Source organism: Zonotrichia leucophrys, chromosome 4 (genome assembly GCF_028769735.1).
Source record: "Zonotrichia leucophrys gambelii isolate GWCS_2022_RI chromosome 4, RI_Zleu_2.0, whole genome shotgun sequence".
Lineage (NCBI taxonomy): Eukaryota > Metazoa > Chordata > Aves > Passeriformes > Passerellidae > Zonotrichia > Zonotrichia leucophrys.
Window position 1 is genome coordinate 41,940,916 of NC_088173.1, and position 21,460 is coordinate 41,962,375.

General features: G+C 37.6%; 1 protein-coding gene across 22 annotated transcripts in view; it reads left to right on the top strand.

Annotated features, from left to right (window-relative positions):
• The window catches only part of INPP4B (inositol polyphosphate-4-phosphatase type II B), a 263,711-nt gene that overhangs the window by 127,989 nt on the left and 114,262 nt on the right, over window positions 1-21,460 (top strand). For all 22 annotated transcript variants that reach the window (XM_064711309.1, XM_064711308.1, XM_064711307.1 and 19 more), the window contains 5 exons: window positions 4,741-4,791; window positions 7,879-7,958; window positions 13,529-13,640; window positions 15,267-15,339; window positions 20,400-20,547. In XM_064711309.1, coding sequence (XP_064567379.1) covers window positions 4,741-4,791; window positions 7,879-7,958; window positions 13,529-13,640; window positions 15,267-15,339; window positions 20,400-20,547 — 464 coding nt within the window. The remainder of the gene's footprint in view (window positions 1-4,740; window positions 4,792-7,878; window positions 7,959-13,528; window positions 13,641-15,266; window positions 15,340-20,399; window positions 20,548-21,460) is intronic.

Sequence of the window (21,460 nt, forward strand, 5' to 3'; positions counted from 1 at the left end):
GAGGGGGCACCCCCCCGCGTTGGGCTCTTTGCTGCGTGCGCTGCAGACACCGCTGCACCCGTGGCTGCGCGGGTCGCTCCCCCCGTGGCTGCTCGGTTCCCCCCGCGGCCGCCGTCGCTCCCGCCGCTGCGCCCATGCCGAGATTGGAGTGGCACAGCCCTGCAGGCGTCCCGAGCCGCGGCTGCTGCCACCATTGCAGCAGGGTTGCTGATTTATTATGCGTATACTTGCAGCCCCACAACGCACGTTTTTGCAAGTCTATATGCAGCAATCTCGGGAATTCTCTTCCCAAGTCAACAGTCTATAGTCCCCGCTTTTCTAAAAAGCATTTAAAAGGATTAAATGCCGTTTGTCCCTGTATTACCTTTTAACTTGTCATTCACTTAGCGCGCTGAAGCCTTTCCAAGCCTTTCCAGGATTTCGACGGCATTCAGTCAGCTGGACTCTCTTGTTGAGGTCGCCAGGGCACCGAAGCTCACTCTTTCGCCCACTCTTTCGCCTTTCTCCAGGTCTCCTATATAGGGTCGCCTAAGGCAGGGCCGCTTTTTCTGCCTCCCGGGCTGCGTCGGGACTGACACCCAAATACTGCACCGACCGTGGCTCGCAGGGGTCCATAAGGTCGCTGTTCGGGCAGCCATTTGTCACAGAGAAAAAATGTGGGCCTTTGTCGGGGCCGAGCCATTTGTCGGTGAGGGGAGACTCAGACACTCAATATGAGTGATAAGCAAATTCCGTTTATTGAAGAGAGCATCAGACACTTATACAGCAAGTAATAAGCTTATGAATATTCTGTAAGCTAAGCAATCTATTGGTTAAACTATACCATCAACTCTTCCTCATTCCTTAGGGGGGTTACATGTCTCTTTTCTCATGCCTCTTTCACTGTTTGTTATCCTACCACAGCTAGGCCCAAGGACACTGTTATCTTGCAGGTGCCGGACTTGGAATTAGCCATGGTTTTGTACTTTTCCATTTTCTAGCAGCTAAATTCCCAACAGGCTACTTTGCATCATTGGACTTTGTTCAAAAAAGCCTGAAAGATGGCAGAAAAAGCCTGTGGCTCATTAGCTTGCTGCCAGTGGTCATTGATTGCAAAAATTCAACTGCTTAAAAAAACCCCAGTGGGTCCATGCCAGTCAGGTCTCATCACTGTGGGGCACTGTGGTGCCTGAGTGTCCCTGTCACAGTTACACACGTTTTTCTTTGTCACTTTTAATCTGTTGCATAACCTTACATGACAAAGCTTTCTCTGCAGAAAAAATGCTGTTTCAAATTGGTTAAAAAAATTGAATCCAGTCTCATGCTGTGTGCTGTGTTAAGAAGGTAAATAAACTCTTCCTTCCTTCCTTCCTTTTTTCATTGCATACACTAAAAACATATTAAAATTATTTAGATTTATGTTAAACTCAGTCTTTGCTTGGGGGATGTCGTGATTCTCCTCTTGTGCCTTGTGTTCTCTAGAAAGCACACAAAGATGCAGCCTGCACAGAGAAAGATCCTGAGCTGTAGAGATATCTGAAAGAAAAGCAGGGACTTTTCTTAGAGACTGAGAAATATGTATTTTCTGTTAACCTCACATTACATCTTGAGGAGTGTGCCTAGAGGTAACACACAGTGTCAGTGCTGCCCAGTGAATGGTCTTGACTCCATGCTCTGCAAAAGAGTCACATTCAAATGCTGCCTATGGAAAGGATGCACATAGTCCTGTCCTTCTGTTTGACCTTTTCAGATAAGTAAACAGGTGAAACTGTCAGTTGCTATACAGCAAGTAATAGGGGCATACATATGTTCCCTACTATCTGTCGTAGGAAATATATATATATATATATAGAAATATTTTGTAAGTTTAAACTAGTTAATATATAATAAAAATCATGCCATTATTATAAAATGTTGCAGTAATTTGATATAGCTTATATTCCCTTTATGAGTTTTCATCTTTAATGAAGTTTCAACATTTATTAGTTTCTCTGCCTATCAGGTTTTCCATTGGAACTGTAAAATCCCGCAAAACCACATGCATGTCCATTTTGAAAATATTTTCTCTTTTGTTTTATATGGACTGTTGGAAAAACTGATTGATTTTGTGGCAGAACCCCATAACAATTTTGGCATTTTGGGCTCACCCAGCACAAGCACATGAAGCTGCAATTTGTTTGACTGAGAAATTCCAAGGAGTTGTAACTCCTGGACTCTGATGGGTGTTGGTGCTGGCAGGCAGGCAGTGGTGGTGAGGATGGGGCTGGCTGCCTGTGCAGCTGCTTGGCTGTGTTAGCAGAGTTTAGTGCTCTTTTCCCAGCAGTGAGTACTGGAAGTCACTGGAAGCCTCTGCTGATTTGATGGAATAAATCCACAATAAACAAGAGAAGGATCTAGCATTATTTGTTTATGGAATTTGAGTGCATTCTGAACATGGCCTTTGATTGTGAACTGAAATGCAAAGGCTTTAATTAAAGGCAGGGTACCGACACTGAACCCTCTTGGCTCTCAGCCATTGCCTCCCCCTGGATGCAGTCTCTGTGTCACAGAAAACATGGTTCTGTCCATGGCTATGACAAGAAGAGTCCAGCTAAAGCCACTCCATCATCTCTTCCCACCTAAGATCCTTCTCTACTCTTCTGCATCTTTCACTTGCACAACCTTCATCACACTGCCCTTTTCCCAGTAGGTTCACAGGCCTCCACTGTGGTGTAAAAAGGTAACTGTGTCGTTCTACAAACAAAATTACAGGAATGGATAAATGCCAAAACTTTTGCTGCATTTAGTCCAGGTCACAAGCTGTGTTTCTTGTGTGCCTTTGTGATCTCTTTGTGTCTGGGGAGGTAAAGCAGTAGTGGTGCTATTCCCTGCAAGCATGGTCTTACCCTGGTTGTGAATGAGCTCCCCACTCAGAGGTTTGCATTTTGTACAGGAAAACCTAGAGAGAGTAATGAGAAAACTGAAATTCTAACAGAGTAGTGGATGTTTGGGAATAAAATCTGACTTTCTGTTTGCATTTAGATTTTATAGTTGTTCTGGATGGGGCCAGAGGGGAAAAGTTGATTTATGAGGCGGTTTTAAAAAGTGTGGCAGTTTGTTTAATCAAGAAATCCACTGGGAGGATATTTGACCTTTCAAATCCTCTGTATTTATCTCCCATTTTTTCTCTTCCATTTTGTGGACTGGGACTAGAACTGACTTGTTTCTTATGTTTTATAAGTTTTTATGAGCTGACCTGATGTTTATAATGAGGCCTGTGTGAACATCCCATAATGATACCCCAGTAACTGCAGCATTCAGAGAGTTTGTTCAGTAACTCAACCAATAGACAACCTGATAGTGTTCAGACTGTACCACCCATGTATGTATTTACATACACATATGTGGCTTCTCTTTTGATAAATGTCAAATAGTAAAACTGCTTCTGAAATTGCATATATTTGCACACACTTGGATCAAGGCATTAGATTTAATTTCAAACAAAATATACTTTGGGAAGAAGAGAGGTACAGTCTAATGTACAGTCTAATTTAAAGGGGTTAAAACCAAATGAAAACAAATAAACATAGCTGAACCAAAAAGTATTGCAAAATGCAGCAGAAGTTTTTTCTGTATTTTAAATCCATTTGAAATTCAGGAATATGCTTTTATTATATGGAAGACTCTAGGATAGTCAGGTGTTGACATCCCTTTCTGCTCCTGTGTTGGGTCAGAAAAGCTGAAATATGTTCTCCTGAATTGATATTTTATCCAGCAAAAGAAGGAATTAATATTCTTTGATTCTAAATTAATGGTGAATTTCCTTGATTTCAGTATGTGTAAAAGAAACTTTAGCTTTCTCTTGCTGTGAAATACAACGTAGTATCATATAAAAACACGTACACTGTTAAAAATATGAACTGCTGTTGGGTTACAAATACATAAGTAAATTATGAAAAAGAGTGTTAATTCTGACATTATTAGTTTATTTCTCTTGAATAAATAGCCATAATAATAATTAGAAAATATAAATACCTCAGTTGTTGGGCCAGATGTCACTTCTTTGAGGCTGTCACATATAACAGCTTTTTAGCATCTTAAAATGAGGCAGCATTTTTGGTTTGGTGTTGATACTCTATCTTTCTTTTAAGAAACAGATTGCTCTAAGTTATTTCCTCAGCTTCAAAAGGGAAAGATGGGTATCACCAACAAGAAAATGCCAGTAATTTCATTTTCATTCAAGGCTTGAAGCATCTAAAGGTTAATTTTAGATAAAAGTATCAGGATTGAACATTTTATACTAGCTTTCTGTAGATTTCCAAATGCTTTGGAGTTGCTAATGTATTAGTGTGGAAAATTGAAATGTAAAATTGCATCCATACGAGGACTCCCACAGATTTCTAAAGTATGCTGTCCCTTAATAAATTAATTATAGCATTTTTTTTACTATCTCCAGGCTTTTGTGGAAAAAGCAAAGTTCTCCCTGTAGGAAATCAAGGGATAAGAGCTGGCTGAGAAAAGCTCTGGTTCTGCTTTGTCAAGTCTTTGTGGTAGCCTTTATATTGGTGCTTTATAACAACATGTATTTAGAATAACAAACAGACAATTAAACAATCTTTCTTTACATTAAAGGAGTGTTTCTTTTTGTGCACTAAATTGCAGCTAGAATAGAAGAATTGAGGGTGGCTTTTGAGGGCATGGAAAAAAAATGAGTCTTTTGCAGAGAGATTTACAAAAGGAGTTTGATTATTTCTTGCCTTTTTTTCCCCTCCCTTCTCTCAGGTCCGCACCAGTGTCCTACCTGATCACAAGGAACCAAGAGCAGATGTTGGGGTAAGCAATAATTTTCAGTAATTGATTTTTTTTTTTTTCATCTCATTGGCAGGCACAAACACTCAGTGCTCAACAGGAGCTGAAAAGCTTTTTTAATAGCGAAAGTTTTTGGTGGAATGAATAAAATAATCAAGGCAGGATTGATGTAATCCCATTCATATATTTTTGAAAATCTCTTTCAACTGAAGCTATCCTGAGACGAGCACAACCCTGTAAAGTCCTTGCTAATATCATGCAAGCAGTCTGGATGGGAAGTAATTTTCTGAGAGGGCTAAAACCTCATGGATAATATGGGCTCCTGGTGGGAGTAGGAAAGGTTGGTCCTGCTCGAGCTGAGTCAAAGAACAAAGCCCACCTGGTGCAGGTGTCAGATCTGTCTGCAAATATGGAAAACACCTGGAGGTTTCAATTTTTTAGCCTAAGGGTTTGACTTTTCTGCCTTACAAGGGCTTCCTTGGCATGGTTTTCAAGACTTCACCTAGCGTTTGAAAAACTTGTAGCTTGGCAGCAAGTTCAATCTTAGTGAAATAATCAATGTGTTTTAGCTTTCCATATAGCTATTATAGAGACTTTTCTCTTTGGCTAGTTGAGATTATTCATCAAACTACTCAAGGCGAGTATCTTAAGATTTGTGTCTGGAACACTAGCAAAATTCCAAAGGAGCATTACTCTGCAATTAGCATTACAGCCCAAATTTTGTTTTAAAGCCCACTTTTCAAGCCTTTCCAAGTCATGTGGGCAAAGTTAAATTGGTTTGTAGACTGCCAGTTCAGGCCCCAGGGTGGACTATTGGTATCTGAATCAGTATAGAAAAAGTATTCTCCAGTTTGATATTAGACCCCTTGAACATTAGCATAACTCTCTTAATTTGGGTCATGGGATCATTTGAAATTTTATTTGATTTTGCACATAGCTCTGTGTTGTCAAGCAAAGAATTTATTTTTTTCTAAATAAGCATATGAATATGAAACAGAGACCTAAGTAGAACATTTTAAGCCAATAAAATCATTCATCTTTAATTTCATGACACAGGAGAAGTAGATCTGATGCTCAGACATGTTTAGTCGGTACAATGACCAAAGTTCTTTGTCTTTATGAGAGAGCAGTTGTCTCTTGGCCCTGGTCACTTGAGGATTCTGACTTAGGATTCTTAAATATATTTATGGTTCTCTTTTGCTGCAGAAAGAAGCCCCAGGTGACCAAACCTTATATCAGTTTCATTCCAAATACCCCTCTTCCCCTTTCCAAGCAGCCAGGTTTCAAAAACACTCAAATGTCATGAAATGCCAGAATAAAGGCTGCTGTGGAGAGACAGTGCTGTGGAATGCGTTCTTACAGTATAGAGAAGGATATGCTCGTGGAAGAAGATAAATAATCTGGGCTAAGTGTGTGTGACCACAGAGTTTTAGTGCAGAAACACTCTCACACTGACTCATCTAAAGGAAGACAGAACCACTTGTGTGTTCGCTCCAGCAAGGCTGTGCATCACCATGTGTTTCACCTGGATGTCTTTTTTTGTAGAAGTGCCTTTAATTTTGGCATTGAAAACTAACTGTGCTCTTTGTTTGTGTGGCTGTATTTTTTTTTTTTCCTTTCTTCCTGTTCATCGCTTCCCAAATCCAATGTTTTTCCAGCCTTCCCTAGACTCTCAACTTGTGTCCGTTTTCCTTTGCTGCTTACATGCTGCTTAGGAAATCTAAGGCTGTGCCATTGATGGGAACAAGCCATACCTCATGACTCAGTTTATTAAACTGCAGACATGCAGTTTGCAGTTTACTAACTGCACTGTGGGTGCTTGCCCAATTTCAGAGTTGGTTTTTGTTGGTTGTATATGGAAGAAAACTTATCTTAGAGTAGAGCTTTATTGCATTCAAGCACACAACATCCGGCTGGCTTTCCTGAAAGAAAGTAGGCTGAAGGGTTTTTTTTTTACCAGAGAAGTAACTCTTCTCAGCAGTGACAAATTCTTTTCTGTTTTCCTTGAAGAGAACATTGCTCTCTGTTGGCAGCCTCTGTTGACTCAGAGCAACTTGATTCTTCTTTCATTTGTATAGCCAAGAATGTATATAATTTAGCCTGGAATTCTAATTTGCCATTCCAACAGTAAACTTAGTGTTATATAAGAAAAACCAAACTTTGTGTCCTTCTTATTGTTTTATTGCTAAAAATTAAACATAATGTAGTGATCTTACAATTTATTTAGAGCAAGTGATGTTGTGTTGTGTTGTACATTTGAAAGATAAATTGGTAGAAGATGGCTGTTAGTTTCTTGCCCATTGTTCCCAAGGCAAGAATACTACTGCTGGCCAAATTGACAAAATGGGATCTCAGCAGGATATGAGCAGAGGTTAAAAAATAGCCAAAGTGCAAAAGAAGATTTAACCCCTTTTCCTCTTTGTACTTTTTTATGTGTGAAGAGTGATTTTTATAGAAGAAAAAGATACAGTGGTGTAGCCTAATTTAACTTTAGGCATTCTATTTACGTTACCACATTTCTCTGCAATTTTAATGCAGTGAGTAAGTTCACCTTACAATGGAAATAGAGGAAAACACTACTTAAAACATTGCCAAAAACTAGAAAAATAAAACATTTCTATTAATAAACTTGTGCTGAACTCAATTTAAGAATGCCTTCCTGGCATATACATTCATATTTTGAATACATGGATGGTAGTGCCAATGGCTTGAGGAAAAACCATAACAAGAACAACTTTGGTAAAACACTGAAAACTTAGCACTTCTTGTAATCCAGAAATCAGAAAAATAAGAAGGAATAGATGCAAAATGCAAATACTGGTACTGAATGAAAATCTTTCTGTGGCTGTACATCTTACAACCTGTTATTTTGTCAGGTTGTTAGACTGTTCTTAATGGAAAAGAGAAAGGTTCCTGCCCATAAAACCAAAGTTTTTAACAGTTTACTGATAATCATGCTGCACAAAAAAATTCTAGAGGATTAAGTATCAAACTGTTATATTGAAATGCAATATTTTTCTTGGTAGCAAAGAAAGATTTTCAAGTGTGAGAGCAAAAGAAGTAACAAAAATCAATGAATATGTTATCTTTTCTTTCTGCTTTGATTTGTAGCGAAGCTTCCTGGGCTGTGCAACTTTTAGAGTGGGTGATCTGGTAAAGTCAAAGGAGCAGCAGTTGACCCTCACCCTCAGGTAAGTGTTGTAAATCATGGTTTTTCTAACTACTAACCTTTGGCATTTCTCATCCAAAGAATGGCAGCAGAGATAGGGAAGGGTCTGCAGCACGAGTCAAACAAGGAATGGCTGGGGGAGCTGGCAGCGTTCATCCTGCAGAAAGGAGGCTCACTCAGACCCTGTCACTCTCTACAATTAACTGAAAGGTGATGTTGAGAAGTGCAGGTTGGTCTCTTCTCCCAAGAGGTAGCAAGTGAGAGGACAAGAGAAAGTGGCCCCAGGTTGCACCAGGAGAGGTTTAGATTGGATATCATGAAAAAGATGCTTCACATGAGGAGCTATCAAGCACTGGAGCAGGCTGCCCAGGGAAGAGGGTGGTACCATCCCTGGAGATATTTATGAGACATGTAGATGTGGCCCTGAGGAACATGGTTAAATGGTGGACTTGGCAGTGCTGGATTTATGGTTGGACTCAATGCTCTTAAAGGTCTTTTCCAGCCTATACAATTCTAGGATTGCTGTTTGACTGTGTTTTAAACTCCATGTTCCATCAGGTATATCAGATGACAACTTGAAGTGCTTCTAATTCTGCCATGTACAAATTCAAAATTAAACACCAAAATGAAATATCAACCCTATAACCTGCAGCTTCCCATGTGCCAGATTAGAAAAGGTCATTTTATACCATGATAACCTATGGAAGAATTGCAGAGAACTTGGCATAGGGAATATTCATTCAAAGTTTCCTTTAGAAATGAGCATAAGATTGTCAGTTTTGTTTGGTGTGTGTGGTTTAAAGAATTAGCAATGTACAGGGTTTTTTTAGGCACGTTTAAAGAAGGTGGTCCCAATTATTGAAGGTGTCTCCCACATGAAAATGCTTGTGGTCTCCTAAACTCGTTATATGCAGCTATACTGAGACTGCAGAGGGTGTGGTACAGAACTCTAATCAGTGACAGGGTACAGAGCTAGGTAAATGAACTCCAGCTTAGTGATTGTAAGAATCTGTTCTTACAGGAATTCAAGTTGTCTTTAGCTCTCTGTGATAAATTTGGTTTCCCTAACTGACATACTGAAAATTTGATCTGAAAGATTGTCTCCAACAGGTGGCACAGGAATTGACAGAACGGAAAGCTTCAATTTCAGAGTAAATATTTTGTATCTCAGCCATCCAATTTGTAAGCAAAAAGTTAAGATGGAAAACTCATAAGAAATAGATTAAAAAATTGGTTTTAATTAATATTTTTAGTCTTGGTTGCCTTCTTTATTCAGCTAACACTAAAATACAAATATACCAATTAAATTTAATTTGCAGACACATTAAATGGTAGGATTTAGTCAGTTGGATATTTTTTAAGAAAAACATCCTAACCTTTCAAAAGTGGGATTGTTTTCTGATTATGACTATTGGGCAGCAGAAAGTCAGTAAAAATGATCCACATTTCTTTGATGGCAATTTAACCAGAGCAGTCTACTTATTTAAGCTTGCTTTCCTCTAATCACCCTGCAGTATTAGTACCTCTCAGGAGGGTAGAGGATATATCAAGGGACTTGTCAGAGCATGAAATTCTGTTTAATTCTTGTTTATATTCTTTGGATAGGAGTTTATCAGGGCATGCCTGTGATTGAGATACTCCTTTGTTAGATTTAAAGTAGAGATTTAAGGACCCAGAAATAGCTCTGTGGTGTGCCCTGTAAAGATTGGTGTAATTATAGAATCTGCTTAATTTTTAACTGAGTTTTCTTTTTCTTTTCCTTTTTTTTTAGTTATGTTTTTCCTTTATCTTTCTGAGGTACAACGTAACAATAGAAAAGTGTTTTCAAAGGAGCATTCTTGTATTTTTCTGTTATTTGGTGGAGAGCTAGCTTGTGTCTACAAGTTCTTACTGCTGACACACTGTGCTCTACTTCTCTGTTTTCCTACCATTGTGCCCTAATAGTGATTAGGGACACAAGTTACAAAACCTCTGCAAAAGAAGTTTTTATTTTGATTGTCCTTTCTTCTCCATAAAGGTGTCCTAAACTGGTGGCTGAGTGTTTCTGGTAGATCTGTGCAGTAATCATCAAAACACAAAAAGATTGATTTGTAGAATTACTTCAGTGTACACAACAGATGTTGGCAGAGGAATTTAGTTATTAGAGATTTGGGATTGCAGTTTCCAATATGGAATTTATAAGAGAGAGGTTTTCTATAGACTTGCATGTTTCATTTCACAATGATAATGCAATGTCACTTGCTTCCAGCTTTCTCATACAGTTGTGATGATGAATGGCAAAAAATGGGCTGTTGAATGCAACAGAAGTATTTTTCAGTAGGAGAATGTTTCTTAATATTGAGTGTATGATACAGTGTGTCTGATGAAAAAAATAAAATCACACTTTTTTTTCCTTTCTAAATAAGAGCTAGGTATACTGGCTGCTAATTTAGCAATAAAAACTGATTTTTTTTTTTACAAGATTGGAGACAAATGCCTGCTGTTCTCAGTCCATCTTGTTCACTTACTTTTCCATCAACTAGCTTGTCACCTTTTTTCTCCCTGGATGCCTTGGTCAGCATTTTATGGCCAGAAGTAGTAAGGTGGGCACAAATTCCTGCTGCTCATGGTGTTACTGGCTATCTCCTTCTCTCACATTTGGGGGAGCTAATACTGACCTGGGGATCCTTAAGGACCTGGGATAGTAGAGAAATCTATTTCAAATGCAGGTGCTCTGCTGACAGGTATCAGATAAGTGCTGATCCTTGTCCCAGGGTGCCAAAAAATATCAGCAATTTTCCATCTCCATAAGCCAGGTGGGTTTTGTCCTGTGTATGGGCTTCTTATGTTGATGCTGATTTTATTCTCTTGGCCAGATTCCCCATCCCAACTCACCCTAAGCAGGTTGTCAAGGTGCAGTCCTTTGTTTTGTGGGGATATGTCTCCTCACTCATGACTGAAAGCAATTTGATGCAGGGATCGTCTTCACTGCACCGTGTGAGTGCAGAGTGCCCTTCTCAGCTTTATTAAACTACAGCAAATAAGTTGATCTCATTCTAATGCATTATGAAGTATCCTAAAACCAATTAATTCCTTATCTGGTGCTGTGTTCAACAGTGTGTCTATGTAAGATTTTTGACATCTCTACAAGCAAAGGACATGAGGTGTACACATAATGTGTAAGTGTGCTCAATACTGTTAGTGCAAAGTAAAATTATGCAGGGTTTTATCCTACTAAGATATGACCACTAAGCTTTTTTTATTTTTCCCACTCCATCACTTCTGTTTCTCTTTTTAAATTTTCTTTCAAATGAAATTTTAATCTCATGGTATTGCTGGAAAGTTTGAAATGCATGTTTTCAAGTAGCTGAAGACTCTCAAGCACTGCTGGTGTTTTAAAATCAGTCTGACAGTTTTACCCTGGGCATTTATAGAGCTCTTTGTTGATTTGTATGCCTGTAGCATTCAAAAGAAACTTTGGTTTTGGGATTTGTTGATTTTGTTGTTGTTGCCTTTTTTGTTAAATTGTGTCTTCATATTTCTGTGTGGGAAGATAAGAACCAGAGAAAGAAGTGCAACTACAATGCAACAAGTCCCACTGTTTAGTTTTATTGTGTTGCATTACCTTCTCTTACAGGTAACACCTGTAACAGATTGTAATATTAAATATGTATTAGACCAGAATAGGAGTGATTTCGAGAAGAAAATAATAATAAAAAAATATATAAAAGTGAAATTATATCAATCACTGTTTTTAAACCCATACAAAATACATATTGCTCCTCGTGCAGGCAAACAGTGCAATTCTCACTGTCATACTGAGGCCAGGCTTTTAACAATAGCACCAAGGGAAATACTTAGGATTCTAAAGAACAAGAGACAAGGATGAGAAAGTGTAGTTAGCATTTCCATTTTACTGGAGCAACAGGCCTTGTTGGTTTGGATCAGTTTATTTGCTTGGCACTTTGATCAGAACACCTTAAGCTCCTGAAAAATTGTCAGTCTCATAACCACACACTTTGGCTTCTAAAGATATGTGATTTGCTGACATCTGCTGTATTCCCTTTCTGCTGGGAATGCTGTAGTGCATTTGTTGACAGAGCCTAGTTTGGGTGCTGGTTTGACACAAGAAGGAGAGGTCAAGCCACAAGGCTGTAGCAACTCAGGGGAAAGTTCTTCATTCAGAAGGCCCTTTCAATATTATTATGTATTTCTGCTCATAAGCACAATTTGGACACTGAACCCTTACTACTTTTCTTCTGGATACTTCTTAAATTAATATAGGCTTCTTCAGTTGCAAAACTATCTGGAACTGGTTCATTTTTAATAGTCTCTTTATTGTCAGTAATTAATTTGGCTTAGAGCAGATGAAGTTTTACACATGTAAAATATGAAGAATTATGTTTATTTTGCAAGGTTTTATAGAAGACCAGATTTGTGTAGTTGCAACATGAGTGTATTCTACTGAGTGCATAGTAAAGCCTAATGGTTTTCAAGGAAGATAATTATTTAATTTGAAAGCTTGGGGATAACTATTTTTTGAGATTTTACTGTACGAGCTGAACTTGTTTAATGGGTCCCTTCCAACTCAGCATATTCAGTAATTCTGTGGTTTTATGATTTTATGACATTGAAGTTTTCTATATATTTTTTTCCTGATTCATCACTCTTCATTTCCACTGCTCAGAAAAGACACAGTATTACCCCACACGTATTTGTTTTGATTCTCCTTCCTCGCTGGGTTTTTTGTAATTGTGCTGAACTTATTCTCGTCATTTCCTTTTTGCCTATTTTTGCTTGGTGCCTTTTGTTACCCTTTCCTCATTATTATGAAACTATCAGTTACTCTTCTTTCCTTCCTTTCAAAAAAAAAACCAATTTAGCTGTTCAGAATAAGCCAGGGAGATAAACTTGGTGCTGGGCTGCCAGTGAAAGCTGAAAAAGCATTTGGTATCTTTCAGGAGTTTAAACCCTTGTTTCTTCCTAAAGGAAGTCAGCAATGCTCTTCTCTTGGTGATGTACATCTAAATTATTTGTTTTTGATTAATTGAAAGTAAACTATTTATGGGGATGATAATAAAGGAATTCACCTGTAACTATACTACCGTTCCCATATAGTTCAAGAAATGGGATGGATTCTGAATAATTTCTCTGTGGAGGGATTACAAAGGGAAATGTGATATTCAGATTAGCTTCACTGTTTTGGTTTTGCAGGGATTTTGTTAATACACTCTGTCCTTTCTTTGCAGATTGTTAGGAAACAAAGCCATTGGGATTGCAGATCCTAAGTGGAATATTGGTGCAGTGTTACAGCCCTTTATCCCATGGTCCACAAAGAGGATAAGGTCTAGAATGAGAACTTGGCAGTGTTCATGGATTCATGCACCATTTATAGCACTTACCTGTCCTCAGTTTTGTGATGAGAACTTTCATTGTCCTGAAGAAGTTGCCTCATTGTTGTTAACATTTGGTTTGTGATGGTAAATAGCCAGCTCAATAGCGGAGACTGCACTTTACAGAATGGAGAGGGCACTAAGTATTTACTGATGTTATTCTAATTGAAAGAATTTGATGCTGCAAGTGACCCAGTGTCATGGGTTGGTTTTTTTTCAGGACATCTGATGGTGGAAAGACAGTTGGTACCATTGAAGTCAATCTTATGAAGATGGGAGAGCTGGATGAGGGGGAAACAGACCACATCACAGCAGATGCTCAGGATCAAAAGGTAAAAACTCAGTTTATTGCACAAAGTTAATTAGAATGATCTGTTGTACCAGATGTCTAAAATACTAATTACCAAATTGGGTTAAGAACTTAAAACAAAATTTCTGGTGCAAGTACTGTGTAAACTTATCTCCCTCATCCAAAAAAAACCAAACTCATGAAGATGTACAGAGTAATAGTCTAACCTGAGTTTCCTAGGTCCTTTCCTTCTTGAAGAAAAAAATAGCTTTTTTTTATCTCAACTGAATATATTTGATCACTTCTGATAAAAACTGTCCAGAGAGATGCCATAAATACAGCTTCTTTTTTCCTTGGACAGCTGCTCTGGTTTCTGCCCTTGAAGTCCTGTTTATGTTGATTTTTATGTGCAATCTGTGCCCACAATACTGAAAAGCTGGAAGAATGACAGGCAAAGCAAAGAAGAGGTAAATTCCCTTGCAAAGGGGCAGGTTCGTCTGCATTAAATGGGAGCACACAATTTTTGCAGCCCTAATACAACAGTTTACTGCTTAACGCTGTGGTGTGTCCTGTTCTTCCTGAATAAAAGGAAATATTGCTACAGGGAATGCAGGATTTTTTTGTTTGGAAGTTACATATAAAACTATTTTTTGAGCAGAGGTCATTATTTTCAGTATCTTTTCTGCGTAGCAAAATCAGTCTGCTTTTGTGTCAAATTCTGAGGGTAGATTTCACACTTTTTTTTCACTGCTTATCTCAGAGAACTTCAATGCCTTAGATGAGTGTGACCAGTTCCAAAAAGCCAGCAAATGCTGTGAAATCATCCTGATTTTGACCTGTAAAACTTGCACGATATAGGCAACATGAGCTGGTTTTTTCAGCCTTCTCTTTTATTTGGCTTTTCTTCCACTGCAGAATGTGGAATGAGACTCCTTGCAGTTATTGGAGATGTAGTTACTGAGCTCTGTTGGGCCTGGGGGACACAGAAGGCTTTAACAGCAGCTTTCTGGGGGTTTCTAATACTTGTAAAGAGAGACCAGACTCATGACCAATGTATGGTCTTTAAAGGAGTCCTTGGTTTGTACAAATCAGTTGCAACACAGTCTTGGATTATATGTTGATAGTGAGGATGCAATTGTGAGAATGATGAGTCATTGAATTAATAAAAAATAAATAAGTTTTGAACTGGTGAATCACAAAATCTGAGCACATTTTAAGGACTTTTTTGTGCTTCCTGCTTTTCCCTTGTTTAAAAATTAATGAAGTGTTTTCTTGCACTGTGCATGTGAAAACTGCTTTGTCTAAAGAAACCTCTTCGAAAGCATGGAACTTGTCAAAAATGGTTTTAAACTAAAGTGCCTTATTTTTATAATAAAATGTATTAAGCTAAACTATTACTATCTCTCAGCATTTCTGCCATAATACTGGTAGGAAACTTTTCTGTTTTGTTATGGAACAGCTGATCATATTTTTTCATTTTCTTGGCTATAATTCTGATTGTGTTACAGTATCTTGGAACAGAAATATAAAGAAAAATGTAAATTCTAAGTAAGACTTTGGAAGTTTATATTATTATCACTCATGGTTTTCAGCCTACCTTTTATAAACTGCCATGGATTTATCTCAGACCCCCTGAATGTGTCACATCTGTGGTTGTATTTTTTTGCAGTGTGCATTGGTTCGTGAGTGTACAGCCACTGAGGGTATAAGTGGGAAGGACAACCTGCCTTCCTTAAATGCAGGTAAGAATTCCAATATCTGTAAGAGACAGCTCTTGCAACTCCACCTCTGGTCCTGAAGAAATCACGCAGATTTGTGGCAGAGCTCATCAATGTCTCTTCAAATGCTGCACAGATGTTCAAGTTCAATATTTTAGTGTTTTATACGTGTTTGGCATTATCATTTCACTGAGAAGTTTGAAGAAATGTGTGTCAATTGCGCTTTCTGAAATCTCCATCTCCTGCATCTTTACTGTTCAGTGATTTTCAGTGACTGAAAATCACTGTCAGTGACTTCCATGGGCATGGAATTAACATCATTAGTTTCTGTCGTGTCATTGCGCGGCATTCTGTAAAATAATTCTGCATTATTTGTAAGTGAATACCCAGGACAATCAATCTCTCTCATTCATAACTGGTGAAGTGGCAGTTTCAGATTGCTCTGGAAACTGTCTGTCCTAGAATGAAGGGAGCTGTTGGCAAGGCATTCTCAATTCTAGGTCAGCTTGGGCTTGAGTGCATGGTGTTAAACTAGATCTGTTTTTCTTTCATTATGCTGAGAAGTATTACATGCTGATGTGCTGTGCCATAAAACTTTTATTAGCCCGAGTTTATGAATCTCCATTACTCGGCAATAACAATGTCACAAATAAGTTATATGGGTCATCTAAAACCAAAGCACTGTAAAGAATTCTGTGTTTGCTACATACCGTTGAGGAGGAATGTTACCAAACTTTTACAACTTTTTAAAATCTTTCCTGAAACTTTTTCATCTGATTTCTCTGATAGGGCAGACTTTCTGAATCAGCTTTGCAGTCTGAAGGAAGCCCTAAAAACTGCCAAAAATTAAGTTCTTCCATATGTGTGTGAATATTGTATTTTTTTTCTGTGAGTTGTTGAGATTAGATCAGAATCAGAAAAAATATGTTCTAGAGAAATACCATTTATTTTCGTCAATTCAAAGTGAGAAAGATGTTAATTGAGAATTTCTGAATGTGCTGGAGCTACATCCGGCTCCAGAAATTCCTGAACTGGAAATAGCTGGAGGCATGGAGGGTATCCTGTGTCTCCAAGTGTGTATTTATGGCTTTTCTTGGACACAAGATACAGAGGCCAGGTGAAGGATTTCATCTAGCCCAGTACAGTTCTTTGATTGTGATTCTGTATGTCATCCAGATTAGTGAGACTTGAAGAAATGTCATTTCTGTCCGAGAACGATGCTGATTCACAACTGATTGTTTTCTGTTTGTTGCCTCGGTTGTATAGGTTTGATTGGGGTTTTTTGTTGACTTCTTTTGTATAGAAAAATGCTGTAGGTTGTGAATATGTTTTGTTGGAACTCCCAAGGTAGATGTCAGTTTTAGGAATATTGAAGTCTCGATCAATTTGTCAAGAATATTTCCATGTGATTCTACACACATGGAAATAGCGTTTTCACATTTGTTATTGTCATATACAAACACAATATAAAACCAAAGCCCACCCAACACTACTCGGGTTTATAAAGTCAAACATACTATGAAGAATTTTTTTTTTGTCATTTTTTGGGTTGTCAGGCTTTTTTTAAAGAATTGAGGGGAAAGAGGTGCATATGCAAGAAATGACAGCATGCAGGATATTGGGAAGAGTTTACACTCACAGGAAGTTTTTTTTTCAGATAAATAATTAGTCTTCAGTCTGTTTCCTGTATTTGTGACTTTCTCTTCTCATGCAGCATCACCACTACTTTCCTGCTGACATGCTGTGCTCGTATAGAACTGCCCCCAGAACAGTATGTTTTCCATATACATTCATATTTAGTACATGTATATGCTGTTGTAAAGCTTTCTGGTATTTTCTTGTTGTTTATCAGGACTTCAAAATGATGAAACTGAAAAAAAACTGCCTCTGTGAATCCTTAAGCTTGTAGGTATAGAAGCATGCTGGCATTCTTGTGAAATTTAAATCCTAGGATAGGGAACTCTCAGCCCTCCAGTGAGTTATGAGATGCTTATTGAGTGAGTGGGAATAAGCAGTGTATTTCAGAGCCTTATCACTATTCCATCTATACCTCCAGAGACTGAATTTACGTCTCAAAATTCAGTTATTTATTTATAATGCCGGAGAGTTTGCCAGTTGTTTACATGTTAACAAATTGCATTCTAAATTAAAAAATAAAGATAATAAAAGTAATTGAAATTAAGCAAAATTAAGAAAGCTGTAATTATTATTCCTGAGGTAATACACATCATATTCCTATGCTACAAAGAAAGATATAAATAGGAACACTGTTAGCAAATTAATATATGGCAGAGATATGCTTTGATCTATGTTCAATAGGGAATGAAAATAAAACCAGAGTATTCAATCTTTTATTATTTGTTATTGAACTTTCAGGGGAAGAAATGTGAAGGATATTGCATGGAATAAAAAGCACAGAGGTCTTCATATTAAAAATGACAATGTCCAAAAATATTCATGGGTAAATATATGGCATTGGCTTTCAGGCTTGATGCTGTAGAGAAAAGCTTTTAAAACAGAGTTTTCTCTTTTTTAACCTCTGCAGTTCATGTGGATTTTGGGTCTTCTTTAATGCCTCTCATGATCACTGTCTAAGTACAGCAAGGATTATCTTTATGAAACTTCCATTAATTTTAATCAATTAATCAATTACTTTTTATGCAAACCAATTCTAGTCTTGCCCTTCTTATTGTACATGCCCTCTAGAATTTGGTTCTAGACAACTTGTTACAGTTAGAAATTAATTATTGTTGCAGTTGGAGGGGAAGATACTTCTGAGATTTTTATGGAGTTGCATGCCTTCAGTAGTTCTGTTTATAAGGAAAACATCAAGTACTTATGCAGCTTTTATTGGCAATCTTAAGCTTTAGCAATACTGCATATTGGGATTATTTGGGAAAAATGCCCAGGCTTTTTTTGACTTTGTAAATAAAATTTTCTTCTTAAACCCATGGATTTGACCATTTAAAAAACTTACAACACACTTGAGATTATCCCCATCTGAAAATTCAGACCTGAATCAAAGACCTGAAGATGAAGCTAGTACCTGGAGAGGAGTTTAATAATTCTAGCCACAATAAAAGTCACAACTTTGAATCCATATTTTTAGTGTTCTTTGTCCCTTGCTGCAGTTGTGATAGGTTTTCTGGGGTTTGTTTTTCTTTGTGATGGTGGTAACAGTGGGGAGACGGGAGGAAAGAGATTTTTCAGGTACATATTTGCATTAGGTTCTCTCAGATTAATGTGCATTTTTCAGTGTAGTAGATTCTGAGTGTGAATTTAAGGGCTGCTCTTGGAAAAAATCCCTTGATAAACTCCTTAGGAAGTAGATATAAAAAGGTAAAATAAAGAATCTTTTGTGTCTGGGGCATCATCATTTAAAATGTCCAGGTAATATACTGATCAGGGGGCACAACAGAAAAAACAATACCAACTCAAAATTATCATCTGGTTTGGCAGTTTTCTGTTTAAGGCCAGACCTGAATTAGCCCTTAGTTTCCTGAGGTTTGAACATTGAGATATTTTGGGTATTGATAGTAAAGAAAAATTGCTCTTTTTAATATGTCAAAGTAATTAAGCATCTCCTTCGCTTATTTCACAATACTGAGTGAAAATTTAGTTTTTGAAAGTAAAATCACTAAGAACTAAAGGCAAAATTACTCTAAAAAGGCTCATAAAATGACAATAAAATGGCAAGAAGTGCTTATAATGTACTGTAATTAAGAAATAGTTGGCTTCTGATTGTAAAGGCGTAAATTATGACATCTGTATTGTCTCACCCTTCACAAGAGATTGAAAGTAGAATAAAAGTTTTTTAAAACTCAGTTGCTCCATCTCTGGATCAGAAAAGGGCATAATCCAACAACAGTTTTTCATCAAAGATTGCTGATGAAAGACATCTCAGTAGAGTGATGGGAATATAGAGCAGTGCGACCACTTAAACATTGCTCCTTTCTTCGAGTTGCAAGCAGTGGATTTATTATCAGTATATTTAAATCTCTGGTCTTCTTTTAGGCCTTTCCTAAAGGATTTCTGTTAAAAATCCTGATTGCTTAGATAGACAAGGCAGTTTGGGTACCTTTTATTTTTAATTCCCTATAAGTCAGGCTACATAAACATTAATGGTGTCAGTGAAATGTCTGTTAGTAGCTGTCACTGTTAGTAGCTGTCACTCATTCCAAGTCAAGATATTGTGGATGTGTGTGTTAAATGTCAATCATTTGTCTCCAAGTAAACTTACCAAACTAGTGAAACAGAACTTTTTCTTCCTCAGCTTTTTCCCTTTTTGGTCTTTCTGGAAAAAAAGAGCAGGGTAAAAAAAGAAAATAAAAAGATGGAGAAGAGAGAGTAGATTGTATGTCATTGTTTTAAGATCTGAATGGAAATGTAGCCAACACATGAAAACTGTAAAATAAAAAATGTGATGGGTTTTAAACATAATCTTCCAAAATACAAAGAAATGTGATTTTCTTATGTCACATTGCAATAGTAATCTGAAAACTGTGTATGTAACATATTGACAGGGCTGTTACATTTATTTCTATGTAGTGGCAGTGTCTTGACCCCATCAGTGATCCAGGTAACTCTAAGACGGTCAAGTTTCCTTTAATGCAGAAGCACACCTTCAATTTGCATTAATGATTTGTGTGTGCATGTCCAGGGGAAAATGCAGCTGAACTCTGAGTCCTGTGCAATTTATTGGAATTGTGAGTGGCGCTGGCAAGCTGTGGTGGTGGCTGTATTGAGTTCATTGTTCATTTGTGCTCTCTGGTTTTCCTAACTTCAGCTGAAATGTAAGAAAAGAGAGTCTGATTGACATTCTCACTACTTTGAAGACCTAAATTCAAAAGTTACCTACTCTGCTGGTAAAATGTTATTTAGTGATGTACTAGTAATACTTTGCCCTCCACATGCTGCTATAAAAATGAAATAGAAATTAAATGTTTTTAGTAGAATTTTAATGATTCTAAAATTAATTTTGTAAGCTAGGGGGAAATAATATAATAATTATGCAGGTTATTGTCATAAATGTTTGGAGTCATATAAGCACATGAAAGCAATGATATTATTTTTGCTCTTTGCAGTGTTGAGAAACCCCGTTTGTAAGTTGTATAGATTCCCTACTTCTGACAACAAGTGGATGCGGATCCGGGAGCAGATGGCGGAGACTACCCTCTCCTTCCATGTTCCTAAAGAACTAATAAATCTGCACATAAAGGAGGACATGAGAAGGTAAGGAAGAGGCAGCAATATAAATTATATTTTTCTGACTTTGAATCATGCAGACGAGGAGCTAAAATATATTTATTTGTAGTATGAAATGGGCACTTTACAGCTGCTAAGAATTTACAGCTGTAACTGAACAGAATTGATTGCTCAGTAGGACTCCAGTGACCTCATAAGTTCTGAGCAATAAACTGTGCTAAAGTGCAGTCATGACTTTAAACCTGTTAGCACCACCATTTGATTAACAATTTAAATATTCTGGAACAGTAACATTTTATAAAGGATCAGAAAATGACAGGGGGCTGAGCAACATTGTGCTGTTTTTGGCTATGTGTCTGGGTAGAGTTAATAACATAGACAAACATTATGCCATGAAAAATGACAAGTTTATAGTGAATAGAGCAGCAATGAGGATAAAATTGACATTCCTTTAGCTAATCTAAATTAGTTGGCATAAGAAAAGGATTCCAAAGTAATGTTTGTTTGAAACCCTAATGTTTGGCCTCATAACCCAGAGAGATATCTGAGAATCATAACAATGTGTATGGCCTGAAGAAAAAGGAGAATAGAGAACACAGGTGTCCCAAAAGCCTTTGAATGTCCAATTTGCCATTGCAGTGATTAAAATGGAGCCTGTCCTTGGATCCTTGTAAGCTGTGCTGATAAAATTTCTGGAAACACCTTTATTTTAAGTAATCCAAGGCTACCCTGAAGACAGTGCCTTCTTCTTCCAGTGATAATGGATGATGTAGAAGATATTGCCTCCTTCCTCATGGAAGTTACTGAACACATAGATGGGCAGCTGGTCTCATGTGTAAGACTACTGCTGGGACCCAGTGCTGCATCCCAAAGCCATCCTGTGAACTTTGAGGCAATTCCTTCCTGTTGTGTCACATCCCAAAACAACCTGTTGTAGTTG